At 33.2% G+C, this 24457-nt stretch overlaps 2 protein-coding genes across 5 annotated transcripts in view; one reads left to right on the top strand and one right to left on the bottom strand.

The window, feature by feature from the left end:
- LOC118439856 (irregular chiasm C-roughest protein) overlaps window positions 1–11012 on the top strand; it is a 125930-nt gene extending 114918 nt beyond the window's left edge. For 2 of the 4 annotated variants that reach the window (XM_035862068.2, XM_085659369.1), the window contains exons 4-13: window positions 1337–1537; window positions 3553–3683; window positions 5846–5997; window positions 6599–6909; window positions 7483–7723; window positions 8150–8305; window positions 8455–8702; window positions 8919–9154; window positions 9688–9817; window positions 10875–11012. In XM_035862068.2, coding sequence (XP_035717961.1) covers window positions 1337–1537; window positions 3553–3683; window positions 5846–5997; window positions 6599–6909; window positions 7483–7723; window positions 8150–8305; window positions 8455–8702; window positions 8919–9154; window positions 9688–9817; window positions 10875–10973 — 1905 coding nt within the window. In that variant the 3' untranslated portion in view covers window positions 10974–11012. The remainder of the gene's footprint in view (window positions 1–1336; window positions 1538–3552; window positions 3684–5845; window positions 5998–6598; window positions 6910–7482; window positions 7724–8149; window positions 8306–8454; window positions 8703–8918; window positions 9155–9687; window positions 9818–10874) is intronic. The other 2 variants (XM_085659368.1, XM_035862069.2) reach the window with 2 other exon arrangements.
- An 11982-nt stretch (window positions 11013–22994) lies between these two features.
- Window positions 22995–24444, bottom strand: LOC118440011 (GPI alpha-1,4-mannosyltransferase I, catalytic subunit-like). The gene has a single exon (XM_035862431.2). The coding sequence runs from the start codon at window positions 24289–24291 to the stop codon at window positions 23140–23142; it is 1152 nt and encodes a 383-aa protein (XP_035718324.2). The 5' UTR covers window positions 24292–24444; the 3' UTR covers window positions 22995–23139.
- Between the last annotated feature and the right edge of the window lie 13 nt (window positions 24445–24457).

Consider the following 24457-nt stretch of genomic DNA (forward strand, 5'->3'; position numbering starts at 1 on the left):
TGAAGAATATAAAGACTGAATTTTAAATTTGTCGACCTAAATATACAGAATGCATTCACGTCAAACGAACGCTTTTGTCTCTTCTAACTAACGAAATGATTTCAGAGTGACGTATCTCGACAGATTTTTCTCTCGTCTTTCTGTTAATAACTTTTTCTGTAAAAAAAAAAAGAAAAAAAAAAAAGAAAAAGAAGAAAAAAAGAAAAAGGAAAAAAAAAGAGAAGAGAAAAGAGAAAAAAAGAAAGAAAGAGAAAAAATGAAATAGAGAAAACGTAACGTAACGATATCGACATTGTCGCGAGATAATACAAGTACCACCGTAAGTGACTTATATAACAGTATGCGAATTTCTGTTTGGTGTCGCCTGCACTTACGGTTTGTGCGAAGCTCGTATCGATAACAGACTTTCGTGGAACTCTCGCTCGAGACTTGTAATTAAATTCGATAAGACCGATTTCCGTGGAATAGTTATACGCTACTCGTATTTGTATACAAGATAAAAACTGAAAAGAGAGTGATTTTCTTTCTGTCTCTTTTTCTCTCTCTCTCTCTCTCTCTCTCTCTCTCTCTTTCATTTATTTCTTGCAAAAAAGTAAAAAAAATTGTAGAATTATCAAAAAGATTATCAAAGTAAAATAGGTATAATATTATACGCGAATTTCCATCGATATACTTGATCAAGAAAGAAAGTAAGAGTCCGAAGTCTCTCTTTCTCTTTTTATCTCATACTTTTTCATTTTTCTTTCGTCTCTTTCTATCTTTCTCATGGAAAAGAAAATTTTAAAGTTGCGCCATCCTATCGGCCTAGAATCATAACGAGAAGAGAAGATTTTCAATCGTTAACAGCCCCTTCTCTACTCCGTTAAGGCGGCTACCGAAGGTGAATTAATTTTAAACAAGATTCGAAAGTTTGAAGAGAAAGCTTCTCGATGAAACTCGAGGCCTCCGAGCTCTTCCAAAGGCTGTCAAGAAGAAGAGGTGCTTGGAAAACGCTCCAGGCCGGATAAACGTTAGCGGTACTAACGGTGCGGACCGATCGATCGATACCACCCTCTGTATCCTCATCTCCGTCATTCCAAGTTCTCTCCTCCTTCACGTTTCAACATTTTCTCCACGAGATCGCAAATACGTTTCGATAATGTTATACGCCTGTTACAGCTTTTGAAGTCCGTCTTTTACATTATAAGCCGGTGAGAGAGAGAAAGAGAGAGGGAGGTGAGAGAGAGAGAGAGAGAGAGAGAGAGAGAGAGAGAGAAAGATAGAAGGTGATCGGTCCTGTAATCGACACTAACCCTTCATCGATCCGATATTTATCTTTGGAAAATCTTTGATGTAGATCACGTGGATCGACGGGCGAGGCAACGTGCAACATAGAGGTATAGAAACCACCAAGGAACTCTTCGATGGTGGCCCTTTGTATACGGTGAAGTCGGTTCTGAAAGTGATGCCACGTAAGGAGCACGACAATACCACCTTCACGTGCCAAAGTCAAAACGCGGCCGATCGGACGCCGCAAAGTGCCAAGTTACGTGTCGAGGTAAGTCGAAAATTTCTATGGTAGAAATTTAGTTGTTAATAAAGAGATTTTTATTTTACACCAAGAGAACCGCTAGAGTAGTAAGGTTAAAATCCAAACGGGAAAGGAAAAAGCACTGCACGGCTTTTCGTACGCTTGCTTCAGGGCAAAGTTAACACGACCTTCTTGTTGAATGCAAGCCGGCCAGCATTAACGAGGCGAAGAATAATTAACGTCGTTTCTTGAGAAGTGGTCCGCGTTATAATCGTCTACTGCCGGCGGCGTAACTTTTTACCTTTTGACTACGTATTTCGTTCCTTCTTTTACATTTCCTTTCGTTACCATTTTATGTCTTCTTTTCTCTCTCTCTCTCTCTCTCTCTCTCTCTCTCTCTCTCTCTGTCTCTCTCTCTGTCTCTCTCTCTCTGTCTTTCTCTCTGTCTTTCTCTTTCTTTTTCTTTCCATTTTCTTGGACAATAGATTGATTAGAAGTACAAACTTTATGAACCTTTCTCTTATAATACTGTGTACTTAATAATAATAATAATAATATAAGAATAAACAATATTATAATATTATTACATAATCTTTAGATGATCATAATTTTTCAATCGATTAACTCATGGTACTAATGATTAAGTTCGATTAAAAATTATTGAAAAATATTTCATTAATTTGATCTCTCGAGAAGAAAAATAGATTTAATCATGATGTTGTAAGAATATTGATAGACGTTTGCATATTATCGAGAGAAATCTTCTTGCTCGTCGTTTTATACAAATACGAAATATCGTTGTAAGCAGGAGAGAGAGAGAGAGAGAGAGAGAGAGAGAGGGAGAAGAGTTAAAAGAATGAGTACTGTCGCGAACCCCAAGGAAATACTTTTTTCTCGGAAGAGCGAAATTACTTTCTTTCGTGTGTCGTCGTCAAAATTTATGTACGATAAAATCGTAAGGGTGAACTTTTGAAAATTTTCTACGTAGTCTAGAAGGTCTTGTTCCGTGTAAGAAAGAAAGGCTTTCTTTCTTTCTTACTTTCATTCTTTCTTTCATTCTATCTTTCTCTTTCTCTCGCGAAACAAATCTCTCGTAAAGTTTCTGATCCTAGAGATAGTACCACAATTCGTATCACTTTTCCATAGATAGATATATGTAAGTATGATAGTTGCAGCGCTAAAAGTTTTCTCGAATATTCGTATCGAAAGGCGATACCTGTGAAACAAAATCGTTCGAGCCTGACCTATTGTTTACGATCTACTTTAAACCAAATATGTTACATTCGCCTTTAACGTTAAGTGAGACTCATGGATATACTCGAAATTCAACTCATATATATATATACATATATATGTATATGTATATGTATATGTATATATGTGTATATATATATATATATATATATATATATATATATATATTTTATTGAATCAATCGATCGACTGAATAAAAAGAAAATTAACTCTTTTCACGAAATAAAAATAAATATTTTATTCGAAACAGTTATACGAAACGATAAAATAAAATCACCACCTTCCGATTGCCTCAGATTTGCATTGAGAGATAAAATAACATTCGAAATGTTCAATTTCTCTCTCTCTCTCTTCTCTCTTTCTCTTTCTCTTTCTTTCTTTTTCCTTTCTTTCCCTAGAAAGAGAACTCGATTTCGAGTAAAACGAGTCGAAAGTCACGAGTCCCATCTCGCGAAATCCCTTAATAAAATTCTTTTCACAAGTTCTACGTTGAATTGATTCTACGGTGTCACAACTTAAACACAGCAAACTAAAGCTGACTAAAACAAATATATTTTTAAAAATGAAGTAGAAATAAAATATCATATATATATATATATATATATATATATATATATAAGTATGCAAAATTTCATAGTCAATTTAAAGTAACAAAAATTCTTATCGTTAAGTGAAAAATTAGGGAATAATAAAAGAAAAAAAAGAAAAAAAATACAAAAAAGAAGAGAATAATAATAATATTAACAATAATAATAATAATGATAATAAATTGAATGAAATTATTTCAGGTACGTTACGCACCAAAGGTGTCACTAAAAATCCGTGGCTCTGGTGTATCGGATAAGAAACGTATCGTCGAGGGAACAGAGTTGAGGTTCAAATGTCGCGCCGAGGGCAATCCCCCGGATATGGAGTACAGGTGAGTGTGTTCGAGTCACAACGAGAGGTTGTACTACTCAGACATTTCTGGGCTCATGTGGGGAGCAACAACGTTGCTCTTATAGCAGGTCACGCTATAAGTCTGACAAAGACCGAGGCCAGAGAGCGCGAGAGAGAACGGATGATCGATATCCGTCTGCAAAGAGGACAATGTCAAATTCAGGACGTCGTCTGCGCGCGCAGAACGTGCGCGCGCTATCGCGTGCGTCCGCAGAACGATAGCCCGCGGCCTTCTTTCTCTTTCTCCCTCTGTTTTCCTCCCTCCCTCTCTCTCTCTCTCTCTCTCTTTCTCTTAAATTTATATATTTTTCTTAATCATTAATGACGTAGAAACGATGAAGAATTTTGAAAAAAATCAAAGTAAAGGATATAACACGCAAATTTTTTAATGACATTGTATTAAAAAAAAAAAAGAGAGAAAAAGGAAGAAAAAAATTAATTTGTTTAAAAAAAGTCATTTATAATATTAATTGCAATTGATTACAAAAAAAAAGATAATATCGAACGTTAAATATTGAAACAGAATTGTGTTGCGCATTAGTTTAAAATGCGGAACGTTCAATACCCATGTCAAGGCTCGTTTGACCTATATAATCGTTCAAGTTTTTAGGACACGTTTACGAAGAAACTCCCTTTTTTTTACAATAGTACGTTCTTTAGCTCGACACACCTCTTGCGTCCTGATTTCATTGTCTCTTGCGACGCGTCAATCCTCCTCTCCCTTTTTCGGATCTGAAAATTGTGATCGATAGTAATACCTCAACTCAGACATTTTTTAAAGGTTTCATAGGGTATCTTATTTATTCTTTTTCTTAAATATCACGACATTTTTCTAAAGAAAGGGATACTGACGTTTATATCCATAGTAACAAATATTTGTCTTCTTTTGTTCTCTAAGGAAAAAAAAAAAAAAAAGAAGGAATACCTTACACGGATGTAACTACTACTAAAAAGGATTACAACACCGCTTAGAAATTTCTTGTAACAAAGACGTATATTGTATCTACTTCACTTGGGGTAGATCAGTTCGGTCATGAATGAAAGCCGGTATAAGCGATCGGATTACCATTTTAAGGAAGTGAACTGAGCGATCGGATTACCGTCCCTTTTAACAAACCCTCCTGACAACTCTAAAAGATAAAAACGATCATTTTAAAGGATACGATTCGTTGAATTAGTTCGCAAATAAATTATCCGTTATACTAATATATCTTACGTTTTGCTGATAGCATATTCTCTAATTGCTACTTTATCTATCATCGATTATCATTGAATTCGTAAAAAGGGGTAATATTTTTTCCGTTGTCCACAAGATAATTCAATTACGTTCTTTTATAAATCTATAATCATCGTATTCGTAATGTCGAATCACATTAAGAAGGAAAAATTGATCATGTTCAAAAATAGAAAATATTTTTGGATTGGATCGTTTCGTTTACGTAGATTTTCGAATCACTATGGCTGTCAACTTCATCGTTTATCGGTCGCTCTTTTGGCTTTTAAGTCGTTCGCGGTACGAGTCCGATAAAATCGATCGCATTGTGGTTCTTGAGTGTATTGGTACACATCGAGATGTCGAATAGACACGTACCAGCTAAGTCGTCGAGTAGAGACTCCAGCTTCTATCCTTTATCGGAGTAACGGAGTACGATTCGAGAATGAGAGAGACAAATAGATTGAAGAAAAGAGAGAATGAATGAATAAGAGAGAAAGAAATAGAAGAGACTCGACTACGTCCAAGCCATTCCGTTTATTACCATTTGAAACGATGAGACGATTTTCTTGGCGATCGTATAAGGAGAACAAACGTCTTCCACTTGAAAATCTCGTTTTGTTCTTAACTCGTTCGTGCATTTTTCTTTTTCTTCATCTTCCTCTTCTTCTTCATCTTCCTCTTCTTCTTTTTCTTCTTTTTCCTCATATTTTCTATAACGCTTTAAGATGATATTAAGAAAAAAAGAAGAAATAAATAAACGAAGCAATTGTCCTGTTAACACGAATTAATTCGAGGAGGAAAGAAATTTCTCGTGTTCGATTTGAGATAAAGAAACAGAAAAAAAAAAAAGGAAAAGAAAAAAAAGAAAAAATAAAAGACGAGTATACTTATCGTTATCGCTCACTCTTTTTCTTTCATCCTTTCAGGTGGTTTATCAACGAGAAAAAGGTCATCGGAGACTATACGACGGAAATGATCATTCACAACGCGACGCGGGATCTTCACGATGCGATCGTAAAGTGTGAAGTTCATAACGATGTCGGCAAAAGCGAAGAAACTGAAACGCTAGATATAACATGTGAGTATAATACGAATAAATCTATACGCGTATGAGTGTAATACACATAGATCATTTATATATATACATATATATATATATATATATATGAGTGCACTCGCGCGCACTCGCGCGTGCGCGCACGTGTGTGTATGTGTATAATAAACATAACCAGGGCACACATATACACATACAAGCTTTCTTTTTACGTTTACGAGCGGAAACTTTAAATTCGACTCCGGAGACGAAATCATTTTTACCGCCGTGCCCGCTCGACGTACTCTAGAAATTACCTTAAGTAGTAAAAACGGGGACCTGTGCAGTAGCAACGGTTAAAAGAGAGAGAGAGAGAGAGAGAGAGAGAGAGAGAGAGAGAGAGAAAAGAAAGAGGAAAAGGAAAAAAATAAAAATAAAAATAAAAAAGAAAGAAAAAAAAAAAAAGAAGAAAGTCGTAAAGTTCGCACAGTATAAATGGAGAAATTATGAAAATTCACGCTGTAGTTTATACACGCGCAATTTAAAAAGAGTATCGTGAAATGGTTCGCATATCAAGCGAGTAATTGATAAAGTATTAATTTCTTTTCTTAATCGGAGAAATGATACGAATTTTTTGTTCTTACAGACGGACCACAATTTCGACATTCGCCAGCTTCCGTAGAAACACACTATGGTGCAACGGAAATCTTGCAGTGCGACGTCGATGGAAATCCCACACCCGAGATTCTATGGTTCCATGAGGATTCGGAACACGTGGTAGCCACAAGCCCAAATATAAGCGTTTTCGTCAGTCCTGAGACAGCAGGACGTTATTTTTGCAAGGCTCACGTACCAGGTTTTCCTTTACTGACGGGTTCCGCCAACATTTACATTCGTGGACCACCTAGCATAGTGTCACAAAGGATTCAGTACGTGCCAGACGAGGGAGTGGTCAAGGTAATTTTTATCCTTCAAAATTCTAGAATATCTCCTTTCATGTCTGTCTCCTTTGAGAGATCGTAAAATTTATTCAAAAAATAATAATAAAAATCTAAATGCGTTCGTTTTGTCAAATACAATTAATTTTTCAGATTTTCATTGAAATAATGTATTTATTATATTATTAAAAGGAAATCATAAATTAATAAGACATAATTGAAATCATTTTATTTTTGTCTGAAAAACTATTTAATCTAACTTACATATCGAATCGCTAGAATTTTCATATATCCCTGACGTACGAATTAAATCGTTTGTCATCGATAAAATAAAATTTAGGTTAGTATTCTGTGACGATAGATTTCTCAATGCTGTTCCGCTTTTTTTTTTTTCTTCTTACGTCAATGTAAAAAGTAAGACGAATGTCTTGTAACTTTTGTTTTGTCCTTAGCCTTTTTAAGCCCGATATCAATTCCTATCACTAATCCTCTGTCCTATCCTCTCTTTCCACCCCCGAAAACCCGTCCTAACTATGTCTCTTCTTCTTTTTTTTTTTTCTTTTTCTATCGTTTCTTCTCGTCGATTTCACAGGTAAAGTGCACTGCGATATCGGTGCCAAAAGCGGAATCCGTAGTATGGAGCTTCGCTGGTCGTGAGCTCAATTTCTCGTTGAACAATACGCCGTTCTACGTTCAGGAAGAATACACGCCGGAGAGGGTCGTCAGCACTGTCACATTGGTCGAACCAGTATCCACCTATTTCGGGGATTACAACTGTACGGTGACGAACAGTTACGGCACGGATTCTGTCATAATCAACCTGACAGCACACAGTAAGTTCATTTTATACTCGACCTCTTTCTACTCGCTAGTAACGTGACTCGTCGTATCCTATCTCACTCTGACATCGAGAATTTTATAAATCGTTGTAATAGAACGTTGTACTCTCTGGTCTTTTCTGAAAGCGTATTGGTAAGAGCGATTATTACCTTTTACAAGGACGGTTATATTAAAAACGCGATATCAACGATTCTCCACGTTAAAAAAGAACTTTTGAACGTTTCGGGGTTAAAGTTTGAACATTTCCGTGTACTCATTTATTCCTGGGGTTCACGGAACGATCACGGAACGGAGGTGGAAAAAAAAAGAAACAAAAAAATTGTAAAAAAAATTTTTAACAAAGAAAAAAGAAGTAGACACATAGAATATCATATGTTTGCGAGCTGACACGCAAGATTTTAACTAGGCGTGACGCTTAGCGTTGATTCCAGTCGATTTGCAACTGATTCTCATCATCGTTGGACTCGTTGTCTGCGTGATCCTGATTGGGATTATTGTTCTACTCATTCTACAATGTCGCGATCGTATTAAACAGCCACGACCGAGGACGGCACAAACACAAGAAACCGATATGCGTGAGTATTATTATTATTATTATTATTATTACATTAGATTACATTGCATTTTCTTTGCTAACTTCCTACATGGATATTTATATGAATATATGTATGTATATATATATATATATATATATATATATATATATATATTCGTTATAATGCAGAAGAAACGGACTCGAACGCGGATCGATATCGCGAGAGCGATAGAAGCAGCAATCTCTCGGATGTCAAAGCGGACATACGAGCTGGTTCGAGCGTTAGCAATGCGGAAAGCGTAACAGCACTTGACAGCGAGGGTGAAGGAAGCACTCGAGGAGTTAACGCGTTGGCACTTGCCGGGCCCGTTCCGAATCCCCTTGGCTTTCGTTATAGCGCAGATTACACGGAACCATCCTTTCCACCAAAAAATAATGTAAGTTATCGAAATATTTATAAAAAATTCAATTTCTCAAAGAAAATCACTGAATTACATTGTCTTTTCAATTATTCGTAGAATCAATGCTATTCAAAATCAGTCTTAATTATGTTCATTCATGTTCGAACAAGCAGAAACATTATCGATAGAACCCTTTGGTATGTAAATCGAACCCGGTCTAATTATTCGAACGCATTGACTCACGCGACATAGGACGGGAGCAACAATAACGGCTATGTGCCATACGTGGATTACACGCGGGACTACATGCCACCGACAACGCAAGGAATGGGAGCGTCACGGGAATCCTTGAGCAGGATACCGTCCGGCGGAATTCTCGCATCGAAGAAAATTGGACTGAGTTCGGCGAACTTGGGAACATCCACTCCACAAACAACGCCGGTCATCGATCCACGTTTTTCTGCGACCTATGGCAATCCTTATCTCAGGTAAAACTTGTGGAACTTTTCTTAAATCAACAAAAACTATTCCCGATATATTGGTTTTAAGTAAATTCTTTTCTATTATTATTGTCCTTTTCAATTGATCCTAAGAAAGTTCATCTATTGAGATTCGATTAAAAAATAAATAAATAAATAAATAAATAAATATATATATGTATATACATATATATATATAAAAACTATATATACATATAAAAACATACGTGTGTATCTATGTACATGTACATCAAACTTTTCTCTTCTTAACACTCTAGAGCACTTAAGCCGATAATGGAAGCGAACGTCTCCATAGTTAGAACAGGAAACCGATTAAGACAACGCGCTTGATAACGCTCGCGTAAAACTCTTGGCCAATATCAATTATGCAATATGCTCGTTCCTTAATGGACGCCGTGGTAAAGTTTATCCCGGTCATCGTATGCTCGTCGTCGTAGCTTTCTCACACCTAACCCAACAATATAATCTCATTATTTTGGGTAGAGTCGATAACTAATCGCAAGGATTATTACTCGTAACAGGATGTCAGCGGCTGAACAGCTGAGGCACGCGCCACACACGGCAGTGCCCGGAGTCACGCCAGCTCCTCCACCATATACTCAAGCAATGAGGATGAATAGCTTAAACACCTTGAATGGTGCTGGACCACAGGTGAGATCTCTTTAGAATTTATCTCTTTCATCCTCTGCGTTAACTCGTTAAACACATACGAACGTAGAAACGATATTCGCCTTTCCTTTTCAAGCTTATTTTATTATATTCTTCCTTCGTTCATTTCGTTCGTTATTATTTAACGAATATTACAAATTTATTTAATAATAATCATACGTATGTGTTCATATAATTATTAAATAACATTATTAAACAACGAATTATTAAAGGAACAACATCAAATATTTACGCGAGTTGAAAATTGCAATGTTTTATATTAAATGTAACAACACGTAGCCAAAAATTAGTTAGCGACAAAAGAATTATTAACAAAGTACATATAAGCTAATTTGACGAAACTTACGAATGTGTAACTCAGCACGTATACTCCTTTGAAATTTAATGCAATTAGAGAAAGAGAGAGAGAAAAAGAGTACGTCACTTCCAAACAACCAGTGACACGATCGTGAGTAACTTCTTTTTCTGGGCTCAGTAAGAAAAAAGGTTGAGACGAGTGAACGCGAGTCGCATAAAACAGACGATGGAGATGGTTTTCGTTCTCTCGCACGAATAATTCAATTCGATGGAAAGACCAACATTTACGTGAGCGCGTATACTCTTCCCTTTCCATTCATCTATCCTCTTTTTTTTTTTTTTTTTTTTTTTTTTTTTTTTATTAAATTCAAAAGAAATACAAGAGAAAGAAATGCGTTATATTATACGAAAAGAAGAAAAAAACCACAGCTTCTATATTTTATAATCAATAAGATATAATCAATCACATACAAAGTATGTGTATCGAATCTACATAAATTATATATTTATTACAATTTTATTTATCATTTTGTTTTGTGTTTTCTCTCTCTCTCTCTCTCTCTTTCTCATTAAAAAAGAAAAAGAAAAAAAACCTTAATAAGAATTTCAAATGAATATTTACATATAAATTGAATGTAAATTGAAATGATATGTAAGTAAAACTACCGAAGAATATATTATATAAAATTGTATGGAGTATGATGAATGGTCCGGTATAACATCAAAATCTTTATTTTTACAGGCGCCATTGTCAGCGCATTATATAACCGGAGGGCCAAACGGTGGTGTGGCAACCGTAAAGCGTACTTCGGCAGTAGGAACATTAGCGACGCACGTATGAGGCCAGGGGGTCTATCCGAACTAGAACCATCGACGACGCACGGGAGGCGCCATCTTCGAAGCTCCTAGTCGTATCCGAGAGGAAGAAGCGTATCGAATGGATGAAGAATATCAAGAGCGTTGCTGTTTTCGTCAAATTTCATCGTTGGAACGTCGTCGACGTGAATTCGTCGGAAGAAAGATAGGATCATCCTTGAAAAATGAGATAAGGCGAGAACGAATGAAGCTGTTGGAGAACGGCGAGATGTTGGGCTACATCGATCTCGTTTTAAAGCAATTGAGAAAAGCTAGCAGAGATCATCGATTACTTGTCGAGCAACGTCATCTTCGTGACTCCCCGACGTTTGAACGTCATCGTTTCTTCGAAGCTCCAACTTCCTCGTCAGTTTATACGAGAGATTGGATAAAGAATAGAACAAGAAGGAGGGAGGAAATGCAGGAAGAACTCTTGGAATATCATCCACGAACAGCAACGAGATTGTTGACGAAAAGAAAGACGTACGTCGATCGAGAAGAAGAGAAAAGAGGTAGGACCTTCGGATACGGTAAAAGTAGAGGAGCTTTCGAGAGGATCGTCGAATCGAGCAGCTGTCGAGATCCAAATTACGTTCTCGATCAAGAAGGATTCGAGAGGAAACCTTTCGATCGGCAACTCTTCGACTGGACAGGTAGATCCTCGACCGGTACCTCGACCGTCGTTTGATCGTCGGACCAACGAAGATTTCGACCTGTAATCCTATCAGCCTTTTTTCTTCGTTCTTCGTCGTCCTTCGGCGAAAGAAATCGTTGACGAAAGAGAAAGGAAAAAAGAGAAAAATAGAGAGAGAGAGAGAGAGAGAGGAAGAAGGTAGAGATAAAGGGAAAGAGACAAGCGTACGTAACAGAGGCGATACGAAGATTTCACCTACGTTGAAAATCGATGCTTCTCGATCGACCATCGAAGGTAAAATTCTCGATTCGAATTTCTCAAAAGAATTTCAAGCGACGTTCGTTTCTCTCAACGATTTTTATCAAGAGAACGTTTCTCAAAGTTAAACGAACTAATACGTTCTCTCTTATTTCTCTTTTCAAATACGAGACGAATAAGAAAAAAGAAGAAGAGGATCAAAAAGAAAGAAGAAAGAAGAAGAAGAAATATAATGCTCGAAATACGCTAACGTAAGGATAATGGCTTATGAACGATGGTTACGTTCGGATTTATATATCGAAGAATAGATTATTCTTCGATATGGAAAACAGACCACTCGGTATCGACAATCCACTACTGACATATTTTAGATCTCGATAAGCATTTAAACGATTCGTTCGAACTGACGAAATTCTCGTCGAGATGACGTGGAGATGATAACGTCGAGATAACAATCGAGGAACGAGAATACGTCGATTTCATGTGCTCTTTCTCTCTTGAGCATTCCTAGAACTAATTAGCGGAAAGAGAGCATTGTACTGCGATTCGTGAAAAAAAAAAGAGAGAGAGAGAGAGAGAAAAAAAAAAGAAACAAAAACAAAAAAAGATAGTAAAAAGAAAAATAATGTGACTCCGTATACTTCGTCGTTCGGTGCGTTTACGATCTGCCAGATATATATATATATATATATATATATACTATTATATAAATATATATACAAATATTTTTTTTTCTTTTCATTTCATTTTGTTTTGTTATTTTCTAAATCGAGCGTTCTTTCGAATCGAAGCCGATTAAATTTACGTTTAATGTTCACGCGCGGATCACAAATACTGACAACAAAAAAAAAAAAAAGGAAAAAAGAAAGAAAGAAAGAAAGAAAAAATTTCAATGGAACGCGCTTTTCCTCCGTTTTCGATTTAAATAGTCGACGGACTAATGGAATTTTGAATCCGCCCTCCCGCCCCCACCCCCACATAGCAAGGGAAAGGATTAATATCAATCGGACTATTTCTGTTTTTGTTCTCTTTATGATTTTTTGTCCTTTTCCTTTTTTCTCTTCTTTTTTTTTTTGCTTTTTTTTTTTCTTTTTTTCCCTCAACCTTCTTTTTCAACGTTATCCGTAGAGAGGGAAAACAGATGGTAAAGGAATAAACGGAAAGTGCAATATATAGGATCGGTTCTCGCATGGGATTTTGATATTGCAATAAAAACCCTTCCTCCTCTACTTTCCCTCCCTTCCCTCACTTCCCTCCTTCCGCCAACTCCCGAAAACCGAAAACGAAGATTGAAAATAGATATTGGTATCTCTTTCCGTAACCCCCGAAGTATTCAAAATACGGGTCGCGTTTATAAAATTAGATAGCACAAACTGGTTAGACGTATTATTACGATATTATACATATATACATATGCATCCTTTGTCAATACGAATCCTAGGGCCTATATAGGTTTCTTTGATGGCGCTAAAAAAAAAAGGAGAGAAAAAAAAATGGCAAAACTCTATTTGAAATAAGCACGTTTGTAATTGGCGAACGGCTTCCTGTAAATATATTCCTCGAGTAAGGATAATAACAATAACGATAGTAATAGATAAAATAATAATAATAATAATAATAATAATAATAATAATAATAATAATAATAATAATAATAATAATAATAATAACAATAATAATAATGATAATAATAATAATAATAATAATAATAATAATAATAATAATAATATTAATAGCGATATAAAATTATAAATGACGAAAAGCAATTAACGCTTTTCGACAAAAAATACAATTTTATCTTGAATTTCGAAACTCGTTCCTTGCTTGCTTTCTCTCGACGTTTATATCGTATTTCTACATTGAAGCGATTGCGAATTCGTAACTCGTTCACGAGGATAAAAGAGAAATAAACGATCAAATCAAATTCAAAGTGAAAAGAAATATATATATATATATGTATATATATGTATATATATGTATATATATGTATATATATATATATATATATATATATATATATATATATATATATATGTACACACAAAATTTTTTTACGAATGTGTCGTTCCTCGTCGATGATCTACGTTAAGGTTGATCCTTAAAGCATAGCAAACGATACATCCGTTGATAAAGCCGTTGAAATAAATAAAAAGATAACGAAACAGGGTAGCCTATCAATTATTAAAAGACGTTGATCCGTGGAAAGGCTGCGCTTTAGGGATCAGACCATCGCAGATTCGCTTTGAACATCGACGGAAGTATCGTTGAAAAAGCATGAATACTCAAACACGAGGTTTACTGTCGTGTATTTTGTTTTTTAATTTTTTCCTTTTTCTTTTTTTTTTTTTTTTAATCTTTTTCTTTTTTTCTTTATTTCTTTTTTTTTCTCTTCTTAAATCTTTTTCGAGATAACGAACGATATACGATTATGGATCGAATACGTTTGAATCTTCTTGATAGATATGTTTATATATAAATATATACACATGCATATACACGTACACGATAAAACCTACATATGTATATACATATACATATTTACGTATCATTCTAACAAAGCGTGTAATATACTTTTGTGTAAATAAAAACGACTCTTGACGTCGCTCGGCGTATCTCTTAAGGTCTTTAGTTAGTTTTATAACTGTGAATCATTATGTGCATATCTCGCTCTTAAATACATACATAAATTGCGAACGATTTACGCGATCGTGTCGATCATTCTCGAGCAATAAGATTAAAGAACGTTTAGATCTTCATTATTCTACATCTTCGATGCCGGGTGCATCGAATTTTTGAACAATGTATGTATACTATATAAATATATATTCCCTGTATAATATATATATATATATATATATATATGTGTATATATAAATATACTTATACACAGGGATATATACTTACGTACACGTAAACACAATCATTTCTTAAGTTCGAGATTCGTCTCGATTCGTGAATCGTCGCGTCTATTGTAAATCGAATGAAATCATTATACTGTACATTTCTCATGATGCCCCGATGTTACTGTTAACTACTTAAGATTTCGAAAATCTTTATCTTAAGCGCGCAGAAAAAAAAAAAAGTAAATAAATAAATAAAGAAGTCGCGTGCGCGATCGCGTTTACGGTCGCTCGTTTTCTCTCTCTTTGTTTTTTCTGTCTCTACTGTAATCTCTCTCTTTCTCTCTCTCTCTCTCTCTCTCTCTTTCTCTTTTTATCTTTCTCTCTCTCTCTTTCTCTCTCTCTCTCTCTCTCTCTCTCTCCTCTCTTTAACGAGAGAAGCGGAGAGATCGACGAACGTACGCGTGCGCGCGCGCGTCCGTGCTTTTGTTATATATAATTATGTACATGGAGGTATTTTAATGATTACGATGCGATCGATAAGAGACGAATTTGTACGTTTTTTCTTTCATTCTTTCTTTTTTTTTTTTTTCTTTTTTTTTTTTTTTTTCCTTTTCTATTAAACAGTAACGATAATAACATTATATAATTTCAATTCTCAATCTTCTTATCGAGCTTATCGTAATGATATACTCCGTATGTAAAATGCTTAAATGGAATTTCGAGATGTATAGAGAGATTCGAATACACACATTAAGAAATTCACCGTGTATGTATATTCAACGAATGAAAGAGATATACGAAAGAACGTAAGAAAAAAGAACGAGTGTTCTGTGTGTTGTATGCATTTTTCTTTTCTTTTTTTTCTTTTTTTTTTTCTTTTTTTTTTTTTTTTCTTTTTCTCGCATTGAGTTTGCACGTGAACACGTGTTAGAATACATGCGCGCGCGCGCGTCTTTCTGTGCGTATATGTGTGTATGTACGTGTGTAATGTGTGCATAGAGAAAGGATTTACGTATATACATACATATATATATATATATGTATATGTATACATATACATATATATATATATGTACGTATGTATATATATGTATATATATTCACATAGTCAAACACCATTTCTATCGTAAATAAAAGAACAAGGGAGATGATAAAAAAAGAAAGGAGAAACGTAGGTTAATAAAGTATACTGCGATAAGTAATTAACAATCAATGTAAAGTGGGTGGTACGTGGCGATGTTAAAATTAGAAAAGTTTATGTCGTTTGAATCATAGAAGTTTACGCCTTCTTGCCACGGTTATCACCCTGATACGTATTAATTGTTTATCGGTCAATTATTAATTAAATTGTATATCGATTTCTTCGCCTTTAGTCAGAGAAGAAGATAAAGAAGAAAAAGGAGAGAAAGAGAGAAAGAGAGAAAGAGAGAGAGAGAGAGAGAGAAAAAAGAGAAAGAGAAAGAGAGAGAAAGGGAGAAAGAGAGAATAAAAATAAAGAAAGGCTTCCGCAAAGTTTCCTTCTAAACATTTAAACAGACGATCTCATTAGTTTATTAACAAAAGAAAAAAAAATTGCATTCATTTCTTTAAAGAGAAAAAAATGGAGAGATGGAGAAAAAGAGAGAAATAGAGAGAGAGAGAGAGAGAGAGAGAGAGAGAGAGAGAGAGAGGGAAATAGAAATTATTATACTATGTCACAAAGTGATCGGATCGTTAATACGACTTATTAGTCATAAATTATTATTAAAAAAAATAATTATCTCTAATAATACTCATTTTGGAAGTGGTTGTTAAAATTTGTATTAGTAGAAAGAATATGTATAAAAAGAAAACTTTGCGCAGGCCAATTTATGCTGTTTTAAAGGCAAAACTCCTAGGCAATCTAATGACTAATTAAGGTTCGCTAAAGAAGAAGAGAGAAGTGGATAAATGGTAATTAAAAGTGTGTCTACTTGTGCGAACGTGGAAGTGGTTTTTCAAATTTGTTGATACTTTTCATACTTTAAGACTAGGAATTATTATGGCCTATTAAACTACTGTTTCGCAAAGTTTATCCGTCGACTCGGTCGTCTTCATTTCGATATTCTTCGTGATTTTCGATGAATCTCCGATGACGAATAAACGTAATGTTCGTTTTGTACATAAATATAATTATATGTAGATATATATATATATATATATATATATATATATATATGTACATTATATAAATATATACATATACAATAGGAAAGAGAAAACTGAAGGAAATGTTTCTTTCTTTGTTTTCTCTCTTCGTAAAAAAGAAAAAAAAAAAAAAAAAGAAAGAAAAGCAAAAAATAGCTCGTAAAATGAAAACGACCGAGTCGCCTTTAATCGTGAAACGAAAAGTGACTTTTTAGAGAAACTCGAGCACTCTTTTTGCGTACTATCGTGAAACGTATTGCGTGTAACGTCGCATTGATACTCGATATAATCTATTTCGAATTCGACTGAATCGACATAGGAGATAATATATACCCCCATATTTTTCTCGATGTTAAGCTTTTTCGCAGAGCGCATAGGAAAGTATGTACACGATTTAATGAGATTGGAAATGATCGAACGAACGAACGAACGAAAGAATGTACGAAAGGAAGAACGAAGAATTGATCGTAAAGATTATCGAAACAAATTGATGAGAATTCAAAAAGAAAAAAGGAAAAAAGGAAAAAAAAGGAAAGAAAGAGAGAAAAAAGGAGGGACGACTGAGGATTCTTGATCGATCAATAGATAGATAGATATCCAAATAGATAAATCGCTAATCTTATGCGAATGCCCTGTCATTTATCTTCTTGTTACCAAAGCAAGATGAACAATCTTTTTTTGATTATATCTTTCTATATACATACATACACACACACACACATATATATATATATATATGACTCATTTAAATTGATCGATAATTATTTAAGCAGAAAAATGGAAAATTCGACGTGCGGGATCACGATCGTCCATTCCGAAAAAAGAAAAAGAAAACAAAGTTTCCATTACTAATTCGAACATTTAATCTTTCCACCTTGTTGTTTCCTTTGTTTTTATTTCTTATCTTTTCTCGTTTATCCCTCTTTGTTTTTCTTTCTTCTTTTCTTTTTTTTTCTTTTTTTTTCCTTAATGAATCCACACTCTTCGATTTCACGTAAAGATCATCTACGAGATTGATCGCACGATCTTTGCCTTATCCAATTCGGAAAAATAGTCAAAAATTAATCATAATCATCGTAAATAGAAGAATACTTACGACCTCACGTATCATTCATTAAAACATTGAGAAATATTTCTTAATATAAAAAGACTGTTTTCCCCCTGTGCACGATAGCAAATCGTAACCGCGAAATCTCATAATCCTCGTTAAGATACATTTGATATCGTGCGATTTACAAGAGAAGAATACGAAAAGGAGAGGATGAGAAAAAAAAGAAAAAAAAAAAGAAAAAAAAGAAGAGAAAGAAAAAAAAACCAAAAAAGTAAATATAAAAACTAAAGAGAAAAAAGAGGATACTACGAAACGATAGAAATTATGTGCACAATAGTATAAATAAGTCGTAACGTACACTGTAAAACAAGATTCTTTGTACCGCAAATCCTACTTACAATTATTATTAATTAGTAAATCGATCGACCATTGTGACGAAATACAAAAAAAAAAAAAAAGAAAGAAAGAAAGAAAGAAAGAAAGGAGTATAAAACATTCAATGGCTTTCGCTTAGAAATAAATACACAACGTTTGTCTAAATTCGCGTGTGCGTCCCATTGTCGTCGACGTTTAAATACTACGACCATAGGCATCGTGATTTAAAGAAAAAGTAAATGAATTATAGAGGTAAATTCGCGCGAATAACGAATGGATTGGTTCTCTCCTACCTCCTCCGTTCCCCTTGCCTATTTCCTCCCTCATTAATCCATCCCTTTTCTCTCCCAACTATCATCCCTTCCACCAAGGATTCTTCCTTAATCGTGCTAGTTGAAAATTTTATTGTAAATAGTTTATCGACCTATTAAATGGCAAACTTTGTAAATGTTAAAAAGAGAAATTCTTTCGAAACGATCGAAAGATGATGGATCAAATTCGCCGAATAACGGATTATTGATCGTTCGTCAAATCTTTTACGATAATTTCCATTATTGATAATACATGTTCATCATGTCCTAGATACATTTTTAACAACGATCAAAACATTCATTCGTCGAGAAATAATAAAATAAAGCAGAAAAAAAAAGTAAATAAACAAAGAAATAAAGAAGGAAAGAAAGAAAGAAGGAAAGAAGGAAAGAAAGAAAGATAGATAAACAAACGTACGTTTTGTTAAAAGGAAAATTGCATATCGGAGGATGGAATAAAATGCGTCGTATTTTGATGGCGAACCGCATAAATTCATTTTCAGTACGCGCTGTAAATATGCTACATAATGATCATAAAACATTTCAAACTATCTCACATTAAAAAAAAAAAAATATGAAATATTTGTTATAACGAACGATCGTTACAATTTTATACTTATCAATAGTATGATATGTGAAAAGAGAAAGATTCATTGTATTTTCCTTTTTTATAAGAAGATTGTTCTCATCGCACCGACTGACAAGCCGATAATTAACCGATGATCGAAAAAAAAAAAAAAAAAAAGAAAGAAAAAGAAAAACGAGTCAATCGTTTGATTTCGTTCTCGATTTAAGTTAATGATTCAATTCCGAATTCCTCAGATGTACCTGTAGCATAAAAGTCCGGCATATGCGACGCTAGCAAGGATCATGCATCTTTAGCACAAGAAGATCTTCCGTTTGATAAAAAAAAAAAAAAAAAAAAAAAAAAAAACAAAGAAAGAAAGAAAGAAAAAGAAAAGGGGAAAAAATGAAATAATTAATAAATGACAAGGAGGAGAAAGAATGAGTGTGAGAATGAGAAAAAAAAAGAGAAAAAGAAAAAGAGAGAGAGAGAGAGAGAGAGGAAGTATGCAAGAATATGAATGAAATTCATTTAAGAGAACGAGAGAGAAAGAGAGAAAGAGAAAGAAAGTGTTTAAGAATGATATGAGAGAAAAAGAGAGAGAGAGAGAGAGAGAGAGAGAGAGATAGAATGATAGCTTGACAATTTATACAACACAAATTCATCGATCTACTTCAATATGACAGTGTGCCAACTCTTTATCCGAGTATCGCTAACGTCCATCACGAGTTTTTCATTTTATTTCTTCGTAATCTTCGGTCTAATGTACGTCGAGTTAGTAATATTCATTATCGCACATCGTACACAAGGAAAAATGATTATATACTATGAAATAATACAAGTACAAAGACTATTTACCGTTTATATCGATCTTTATTTTGAAACGTTAGAGACGAATAACTTTATTTTTATCATTTAAAATCATGTTTTTCTTCTTAACTGCCTAATACGTTCTTTTCGTTTCACGTTAAAAATATCTTCGAATATTAATTATGTATTTCTCATTATATTTTTTTTATCTTCCTTTTTTTTTTCTTCTTTTTTCTTTTTTTTTTTTATGTATATATATATATTCGATCGTCTCTTCGCAGGGAACAGAAAGCACGATTTTTGAACGATGCACAACGTTGAGCTCTGCATTTTGTTCGCAAAAGAAGAGAGATAAGTCGAAGTATTAGATTATTAAATAACAAAAGGAGAATGGAAATATGATAAAAGCGAAGTGTATTTCTTTTTTTTTTTTTTTTGTTTGCTGTTAGTACTTGTAAAAAAAAAAAAAAAGAAAGAAAGAAAGAATGAAAGAAAGAAAGAAGATAAGGAAAGAAAAGAAAAGAAAAGAAAAGAGAGACCAAAGAGAATTTTATTTTACGTTGTGTACATTTATTGAGTTTACGCCCCGTGTACGTCATCGCACGAGAAGATTTGTGTGCATCGAGTGCTTTAATTTTTCTTTTTTTATTTTTAAATCTTATATATATATATATATATATTATAATTTTAATTAAGTTATACAATAGTTTTGAGACTTTTATTACAAATTCGATCGTGTGTATCCTATTAAAGGATTAAAAGGAAAAGAAAAAGAAAAAGAAAAAAAAGAAAATAAAAAAAAAAAAACATCAGAACAAGCGTAATTCACAATACGCGTCATTATTACGATGTATATTTTTTCAAAGTCTTATTGTATATCGAGATATTATTATAATTATTACTATGTGATTAATGTCAACGATTATTTATAGTTCACCGATTTATGTGCTTATCCGTTAAGTAGGCACAGGTGCCGTTTATTTTATACTTTCTCATAGGGTGCAATGTGTATCGCTACTGTTATATTTTATTAAACATCTGCCATAGTAGCTCCTTGTGGTACGTACGATGTTTCCCTCATTTATACGTAAAATATTCGTCAGGTTTTTTTTCAACTTATTCTACTTCTTCTTCCTTTTTTTTTTCTCATCTTTTTATTTTATCTTCATTTCCCCCCACCCCCCCGCCCCATAAACTCTTTCTTTTGTCGTTGCAGCGAGTTACGTTACATTTTCCTTCCTTCTTTTTTTTCTACATCTTTTTTTTTTCTTTTTCTTTTTTTTCAATTTATCATCGACGCGAAATGAATAACAAATCGATCGAGGAAACGATCACGAACTCTGTCTCGGACATTTTGTAAAGGAAAAAAAAAAAAAAAGAAAAGAAAAAAAAAACAAAAAAAAAAAAAGAAAAAACAAAAAGAAAAAAAAAAGGGAAAAGAAAGAAACAGAAGAAATGAATTAATGAAACAAAAGAAGAAAATAGAAAAAAAACGAAAAAAAGAAAGAAAGAAAAAGACAAAAAAAAAAATATGAGAACAAAAAAATAGAACGAAGTACGCCGAACGCATCGAATGTTGCATCGTTTTCAGAAATATACAAAAGGAATATAAATAATGCACGAGGGTAGGGATCATTAATCGAGATTCTTCTTGCACTTTCTTCTTGTATATGTATAAACTTTGTAAAAGATAGTTTTCCTCGAAGAATATCCTCGAAGGCTTTTAGAATCAAACGTTTCTACTCGATCAACGCCAACAATGCGATGTCTTTTATTTTTTTTTTCTTCTTTTTTTTTTTTTTTTTTTTTTTTTTCATTTATTATTCTCGTACCTCGAAGTACAATGCGTTTCTATTATTCTCGATGTAAGAATTTTTCGGAGATCATCCGCGACATCGAAATTAATTTATCGACGATATGTGAAACTTAAATACAGATATACATATAAATACATGCATACATATATACATACATGCATACATACATACATACTTATATGCATACATACGTATGTACGTACGTAAGTGTGTATCTCATAAAAAATTCCACAGCCTATAAATGTATGTTATACACTGGAATACATTTTCAGTAGCTAAAAAAAAAAAGAAAAAAAAAATAGAAAAAGAAAAAGAAAAAGAAAGAAATAAAAGGAAAAAAAAGGAAGAGAAAAAAAAAAGAGAAAAAGAAAAAAGAAAAAGAAAAAGAAAAAAGAAAACGAAAGGGCCTAGAACTTCGACTTTATCGTTATTCGTCCGATTTTTATTTAAAGCGACGTATGCTTTAAATAAAAATCATGTACCAATTATATTCTCTCGAGGGAATCGAAAAGATAAAATAGATTATTTCACATAGCACACACAATTCAGTAAGTTGTAACGAAAGCAATGAAAGAAAATGCTATTTTTATATGTTGCACTTTATCATCTGCCGTGGTGACATGTAGATATAAAAACGTCTACTATTTGTTTCTTGGCGTACTGTGATTTGGGTTAAATCGTCTTAAGATTAAAATGCCGCGTTTTAATGGATATATTATATATTCCTTAATACATATATATATATATATATATATATATATATATATATATATATATAAAGAGAAAACATTCACGAAAATCGAGATGAACATAAGATGAATCCAGATGAATTATAAAAAACGCGGAATGACCCGATGATATCGACGTCACGTTAATTAGCAAGCTTAGATTACATAAGCGACGAAAAAAAAAATATTTCTGAAGATGATCCAAGAAATGTTCTTGCTCACAGTTATTCTAGATTACTATACAATAAGATTTACTATTATTGTATCATTACTATATCTACATTCCTTTTAAGAATCTATCACTATTACTTTACAAAACTATCTGTAAATAAGTATTTTGTATTCCTGCAAAAATAAAACGAGATAAGAGAAACGTGACAAATCTTGATATCCTTATTGTCGTTATATAAATATAAAAATATGATGGGTTTGACACGTATGACAAAAGGATATTCTTTAATCGTTTATTCAATGTCAGGATAAATTTAACAATTCGTATTAACAATTTTATGAAATGCGAATATTAAAATTAATTCCTTTTCTAATTAAAAAATTTATATAACTAGGATATAAATAAAATATAATTGGAGAAGACTTATGATACTTTGTAACAACGAATAAGATCCATCAAAATTTTAACGTTAATAGTAAAAAACAAAAGTCCTGAAATCCATATAAATGAAAACGTATTGATCCCTTGAAATTCTAACAGATAAGCAAAGAATAGCCATATACCTTGACTCAAGATCCAAGCAGAAATTAAAGTTATAGATCTAGAATTGCTCATTTTTATGTTTGGTAAGCAAACTGGTAAAAGTGATAAAAACCAAAAGAAATATTGAGACGTCATTACTGAATTGTACATTACAATTACCATAGTCTGAGTGAATAACGCAAACGGTAGATCAGATTTATCTGAGTATTTGTATGACAGTGATAGCAACAACATTATTTGCGGTAATAATGTTAAAATTTTTTTTAACATATTCGATTCGATTTCAGATGACAAATAGGACATATAGAAATAAACTGAAAAATTGTGCTTAACATCCGTTCTCGTTAAATGATAGAGAAAACTTTCATATAAAAATTGATAACCATAAAGTTTATAATTGAATCCAGTCAATGAAAGTAAAGAAAATGCGCATCCACTGACAAATTTAAATTGATTTAAATTCGGTATAAAACGATTATATTTTTTAATAGATAGAAACATAGCAAGGCTAAATATTATTGGATATAATCTGAAATGTATAGAAAAGCCATGAATTAATCCAGCTAAAAGAAATTGATCTCTTTGTAGAAAATCTAACGTTAAAATAACTGATATTACTGCTAAAGTATCTGCATTGCCTCTAGTAGAAATAATTATTGTAAGTGGATTATATAACCAAAGAAGTACACTAATATTTACTATCTTGTCATTCCATCTTTGTCGCGTAAGTATTCTTCTTATAAATATTGCCACTACGATGTCTATTAGAGAGAAGAAAATTTTACCAAAGTCTTTATGTATATAAATATTTGGAATCAAAAGAAAAGCTAAGAGTGGTGTATAACGATAAGTGTGACGTTTAAATGGCGTATCACCTTCTGTTATGTGCCTTGCAGCATCTGTGAATACTTTGTAATCAATATCCGTATACGGCACATTAAAATAATTATCATGAAAGTTTGCATACACCACTAATATTATTCTCAGAAAAAAAGCAATTATGCAATGCTTTTTAAACAATGACAAATCCATTTTGGATTAAAATAAATGTTTGGAATACAAGTAACAATTAAATCATGAATTAAAGTTTTCTAATATTATTCATTGTTTACAATCGTGTATTTTTATTGACAGCAGCCTTTACTAAGCAAGCTTTGAAACGTGCAAATTCTACTTCACAATCATTTTTACGAAGGGT

Source organism: Vespa mandarinia, chromosome 9 (assembly GCF_050613455.1).
Source record: "Vespa mandarinia isolate Hongniang chromosome 9, ASM5061345v1, whole genome shotgun sequence".
NCBI lineage: Eukaryota > Metazoa > Arthropoda > Insecta > Hymenoptera > Vespidae > Vespa > Vespa mandarinia.